The sequence below is a fragment of the Peromyscus maniculatus genome, chromosome X, assembly GCF_049852395.1.
Source record: "Peromyscus maniculatus bairdii isolate BWxNUB_F1_BW_parent chromosome X, HU_Pman_BW_mat_3.1, whole genome shotgun sequence".
In the NCBI taxonomy this organism is placed as follows: domain Eukaryota; kingdom Metazoa; phylum Chordata; class Mammalia; order Rodentia; family Cricetidae; genus Peromyscus; species Peromyscus maniculatus.
Window position 1 is genome coordinate 4,815,270 of NC_134875.1, and position 6,003 is coordinate 4,821,272.

At 48.0% G+C, this 6,003-nt stretch overlaps 1 protein-coding gene across 1 annotated transcript; it reads right to left on the reverse strand.

Moving 5' to 3' along the window:
- Nucleotides 1-221: 221 nt before the first annotated feature.
- On the reverse strand, nt 222-5,794 carry Gpr50 (G protein-coupled receptor 50). Its single transcript, XM_006973920.3, has 2 exons — nt 5,450-5,794; nt 222-3,014 (listed from the first exon to the last, which is right to left on the reverse strand). The coding sequence occupies exons 1-2, from the start codon at nt 5,658-5,660 to the stop codon at nt 1,483-1,485; spliced, it is 1,743 nt and encodes a 580-aa protein (XP_006973982.1). The 5' UTR covers nt 5,661-5,794; the 3' UTR covers nt 222-1,482.
- Nucleotides 5,795-6,003: the final 209 nt, after the last annotated feature.

Below are 6,003 nucleotides of genomic sequence, written 5' to 3' on the forward strand. Positions count from 1 at the left end.
CTACGCCCATCTCATCCAGTGTGCCCACAAACCTTCTCCCCAAAGTTTGCTAATTAAAACAATCAAGGTGAGAGAGGTTCCAGGTTGCTGCAGGATTCTGACAGAGATGGAATTTACAGGGAAGTCTTGTCCCTCCAGGCCAGTGCTCCCCCCACACACACCCTACACAACCTCCCCCTCCATAAGTAACAGAAGAAATGAATGTGTGAAGAAGTCACATATTAAAGCAACAGAACCACTTTTTATTTAATTGCTACCACAAATGCAGAATAGAATTAAGGCAGTACAATATATTTCATTTTTCTCCTTATAAGCTTGTGTACAGTAAACTTTGATTAAAGTGTTAATTTGAATCAGCAACTGAAATTTCATTTAAATGGCAGTTTGTTCTTGAGTCCTAAAGGAAAATTACTTTCAGGACTGTCATGAGACTAACTGCTTCACAGACTTACTGGTGCTAGCAGCTCTTCCTCCCAAGACAGGAGGGTCACAAACACAAGGCTTTTTAATACTCCATTTGTTTCTAGCTATCAGTTATTACTCAAATTCCCTTTAAATGAAAAAGAAAGATAAAAAACTGATGGTATCAAAACATTGAGGTGTTTAAAAGAGTGATTATGAGTTATAATTTACAAACGTAATGATAATTGCCACTCAGAGTTCCAAACCATAAGAAATTACTTGCAAATGGATCTATTTCTATAGAAATAAAATAATGTACTGGCCAATGCTTGAAAAACCCAAATGACCAAAAATGGGGTAAAAACGTCTCATCATTTCCAACCAAATCTATAAAAATCAGCACCAAAGTTTAAATTTACACAAAATAGAATCAACTTAGTATGATATATCATTCCTTTTGCTACTTGATTTGTCAGGCATTAAAATGTACTTTAATAAGAACTTATCTAATTCTATTCTTCAGATAGGGTCATGTTTTGTCAAGTGTTTGCCCTTCATCCTAAGTCCTTTTCTGACTGCCATTAAAGGTACAACACAGAGTTATACACTTAGAACATAAAGCTGTGAGGTCACAGTCACATTACAGAGCTGACCACCAAGACAAGCTGTCACATTACAAGCAAGTCACATTACAAGCTGACCCCAACCCCTGGGAATGGGAGAAGAAAGCAGGAGGCAGAGGAAATCAGGAATTGGGAGGGAGAGCTTGAAAGAGTCAGTGAGGAGGATCAAAGCAGCAGACAGTTCAGAGATCACTGAGGGATGAAAGTCAACCTTACAAGAACAGCAAGGCTTAGGAGTTCAGAATCACAGATGTCACTTGGAAATTTGATCTCTAAGATAGCAATAATATACACACACTTTCAAGTGTACAAGGTGCCAAAGAGGGGTGTGCTTGAAAGGTGGATGGAACTTCCACTGTGTCTGGGGGTCCATGTCTGTGTGTGTGTCAGTGTGTCTGTGCAATGGAGATATCTCATGCTGGATTGCATAAGCAGGGCAAACTGTAAAGAACACTTTTCACACAGCCATCTCATCGGAACAATCGGAATCATCAGAATCATCATCAATAAGCAGGACATTTCGGCAATCATCAGTGGCAATGGGGATTACTGTGGGGTCAGGAGGGGTGGCAGAGGTAGCAGCAAGCTCAGGGAATACAACGGGAAGGCTGGAGGCAGGTTTAAGGTGGCTAATGGTGGTCATCTCAAGGCAATGGGAGGCTGAGATCTCAGGGAGATCAACAGCAGTGAGCACAGAATGGCTAGTGGTGGCAGGTTCAAGATAGTCAACAGTGGTGGTTGCAGGGTGGCTGGTCGCAGGCTTAATGTAGCCAGCAATGGATGTAGGATGGCTAGGGGAAGAGCCAGCAGAGATACGGTGACTAGTAACAAGCTTGGAAGCAGCCCTGAAATGGACAGAGTCCCCTTTGAAATGGACAGAGGTGGGTTTGAGATGGACCAAGGCAGGCTTGAAATGGACAGAGGAGGCTGGCTTAGGATAGACAGAGGCAGACTTGGGGTGGCCAGAAAGAGACTTGTGATGGATAGAGGCAGGTTTGCGGTAGGCAGAAGTACACCTGGTTTGGGGCTTGGAATGGACAGAGACACGATCAGAGTGGACTTTTGCCACATCACTAGGCAATAGAACATTCCAGACATTCCGTGGTGTTCCTTCCACAGCGAGACAGGTACGGGCACGCTCTTGTTCTCGGGCTTGGTCATGGTCACGGATATGGGCACGAGTGAGAGCTCCGGTTTCCCGAGTCTCCTGAATGTCAGTGATGAACAGGATAGGGTGCCGCAAAGCATGAAAGATGGTCCAGTATTCTCGTCGGAAACTCTCATTGAGGATACCATAGATGACAGCATTGAGGCAGCTGTTGAAGTAGGCTACGCAGTAGGCTGCAAGATAAAGCCAGTTGGGGATCTTGCCTGCCATATCTTTTGGACTGACAGCCACCAACACAGTGAGCACATTGATAGGGCACCAGCATACTGCAAAAAGGAGGAAGATCACAAACATGGTTAGAAAATTTCGAACCTCAGCAAACTGGTTATCAGGATTCTGTCCAGCTGGGTCAAGGGCTGCCAGCACTTTGATCCAGATTTTGGTGTAGCAATAACCGACTATGATGAGAGGGAGGACAAAGTGGATGCAGACAATGGTCACAGTAACAATGGGGTTGTTCGCATAGTTGAAGATACAGGAGTAGGTGCGAGGATCATATTCAATGGTGCCAATGTACATGTTAGGCAGGACAGCCAGGACAGTCATGACCCAGGTAATGACCAGGTAGATGTAAGTGTTGCGAAGGCCGAAGATCCGCTTATATTGGAGGCTGTGGCAGATGTAGCAGTAACGATTGATGGCAATGGCCATAATGTTGAAGATGGAACCAACCACACTCAGTCCTGAGACCAACCCGACTATCTGGCACTGGAGGTGACTCAGATCCCAGCCCCCAACTGACATGGCATACAGCATCATAGGGTACGGGTAGATGGCGACCAGCATGTCTGCCACGGAGAGGCTGGCCACAAAGATGTTGCCTGGAAAACACGAGAGGAAGGAAAAGAAAGAGAAAGACTGAAATCAATGGTTAATGTTTGGAGAGCTACCTCCCAAAAAAGAAAAGGCTAATTTGATGGGTGGCAATTTAGAATACTAGATTTCTTTTGAACAATTTTCTTTTCTTCTTTCTTATTTACAAGAAAGTCCCAGCAAGTTTGGGACACCTGCGCTTTGCCAACCTTTTGTTTGTTTTCAGTGTCATCCTTGCTCCGAGAAAGAGGTGAATATAGACAGAGTGAGCGAGATAGCACATAAGCATCATAGGTGTGTGTTGGGGGGAGTCCTGCTGACGCCATTTTAGAGAATACCACGACGCCACATTTCCTGCACTGGAAGAGGTGGGGAAGGAAGAGTGAGAGAGAGGGGAGGTACATGGAGTTGTCCAGAAGTAGAGTCAACCTAAAATTAACCCTCTTCCTTATGAAGGAAGACCTACCTACTGAAAGAGACCACCCTGAGAAGGCCTTGGGGGCTTGTTCAAAGAGATCAAATAGTACTGTCTGACATCCCAGTGAAACACTGGCCATTCCCCAGCTACCTTCAGAAAAAAGCCTAAGAAGAGGGGAGAACCCCTTTAATATCAATTCTGAAGTCAAAGAAAGTGATCAGGGGAAAGGAGAAATCTCTCCAAGTGCGGTTTTACCCTCAGCCATGCACAAAGCATCCTGCACAGACTCCTCTTGAGCCAGGCTGAAGAGAAAATAGCTGTGGGTAAACCCTGCCTTCTGCCCTGCCCCATTCAAAGGACAGCAGTACCATATATACAAAAAGTAGGTGAAAAGGGCCAAGTGCAGGCACAGGGTCCTCTTTCTTTGGGAATACCTCGTTACTAATTAGCCTTGGTTTGGCAAAATACTGCGCTTTGTCCTGGACTGGGAGAAAATGAGGGCTTTTTAAAAGGACACCAAGACTTGCCCTCCGTGCTTTTTGCCAAAGGTGATTCTTTCTAGGATTTTCCCGCAAAGTAACGAACTTCCAAAAGAAAAATAGGAAAGAAATGTCAAAAGCCTTAAAACCCACAACAACCACAAAACAACTTTTATTTGCAATTTATAAGAAAAGAGAAAAGGAAGAAGAGGAAAGGAGAGAGAAAAGATGAGCGAGCTTTCGGGGTAATTGTCCATGTTCTGTGGATCTGCCCTTGGATACTGAATCAAGAGTGAAAGGTGAGGTCCAAGGCTCAGCCTTGGGTCTTTGGGTTACAAAGAAGAAATCAGAAGCTCTCACAGGAGTTTGAAAGAAAATTTTTAATGACTCTGAGTCTATCACTGAGTTTTGAAACTTGTTCCCACTAAGCAATTCGCTAGGACGCTGCCGGGCTCTTTTCCACAGCTCCAGGCTGAGGGTCTACTTGGTTCCCCACCCTCCCAGATTTGTACATTTTCCCAAGCAGCTGAGATCTTGGAAAAGACGATCCAGGGCGCCACCGTCACCTGCCCTCCCTTCATCTACAGCCTTCTCCCACCCACACTGAAAACCAGAGTCACAGCTTTCCAATCCTCTATACCCCCACACACCCCGCTCTGCACAGATCTCAGTGTCCAGCACTTTCCCGCGCTGTTCCCCTCGGACCTGCCCTGACGGGCAGCTAGAGGAATCTGGCTCGCTGTTGACACATCGAAGCTAGGAGGCTCTTGTCTTGCCTCCCCAGGAGCACTCAAACTGCCCTTCTGCCTTTCCTACCTGGTTCTGCCTCCTCCTTCCCCGAGCCTGCCGCTGCTCAGAGCTCCTTTGCCCCTCCGCCGCCCTCCTTGTAACTCCTCAGTACAGACCTCCGGATGTCTGCTGCCGCCACTACCGCCACCACTGCCTGCAGGGTCCATCCCGTCGCTTGTCCTGGGACAAGCAGATAGAGCTCAGTTCCAGGGGGCTCAGACCTCCCTACTAGATACTTGGGCGTGGTGTCTACACTATGCCATGCTGCCGGAGAGCAATCTGGGAGCACTGGGAAGCTGGTGAGTGGAGTCTCCGTTGGCTTTGTGGGAAGCCGCAGCATTGCGCTCCTGGGAGCGCTGCAGCCATGGCAGCCGCGAACTTCTCAAAGCCTGTCTCAACCCGCTGCTCTTTCAGAGACAGTTCGGCTTGCAGTGCCTCTAAGAGGCCGTCCCTCCGGTGTCCAGTTTGGCCGGCTGTCCCCTGGTAGCAATCAAACTCTCCGTTCCTGTGCCGACTCCCTCCATGTCCGGTCTCTCCGACCAGACACGGGTTGGCGGGCTGCTGTGCACCCCACGAACCCGGGCTTTGCGTTTGGCTGCCCCACACTAATTTCCTGAGCTCCCCCAGCCCTATGAAGCTCGAAGTTTAGGGAAACCCAGCAAAACGTTATCCCTACCGCCCTCCAGGCTTGGGAGGAATTTAGGAGAGGGGATTGCAAACTGCTGTTCACTAAATAGGGAAAAAAAGGGCGACTTACCAGAATTTTGGAGCTTCTTGTTCTTGGTCACAGCCAAAAGGACCATGGAGTTGCCGATCAGGTCTAAGACAACAGTGATAACCATTGCGCAGAACATAAAGGTGATTAGCGCTGGTGGGTAGTCAGGCTTTGGCAGCTTACAGCCAATGCAACCGAATGGGGTGGGAACCGCCTTGGCAAGTCCCATGTTGCTCTTGGGGACCATGGCCATCCCTCCTAAGCAAGCTCAGTTTCCTTGGTGAGTCCGTACAACAAATACCTGCTCTGTCACCGGGAACTCCGGGAGCTCCTGGAGCTCCTGGGAAGTGTGGTGCTCTCTGAGGCTCTGGGAGCAAATGACAGCTCCCCACCCCTCTCAGGTGAGCTTTTAAAGCCTCAATGAGCGGCTAGCCCCACCTCTAGCCCCTCCCCCTGACTAATCAGAGCTCTTTGGCCACTCCCCACCCCACCCCGCCTTAGAGGAATCCACTGAGAGGTGTCCTCTTGCTTCTGACTACCTTGTTTGTGCTTCTCCTACTCTCTAGTCAGCCCCACCCGCCCCTGTGAATCCCCTA

Coding starts and splice junctions, on each gene's coding strand:
- Gpr50 (XM_006973920.3), bottom strand. CDS start 5,660: ATGGCCATGGTCCCCAAGAGCAACATGGGACTTGCCAAGGCGGTTCCC. Junction 3,015..5,449: donor CAAGAAGCTCCAAAATTCTG/GTAAGTCGCCCT, acceptor CGTGTTTTCCAG/GCAACATCTTTGTGGCCAGC.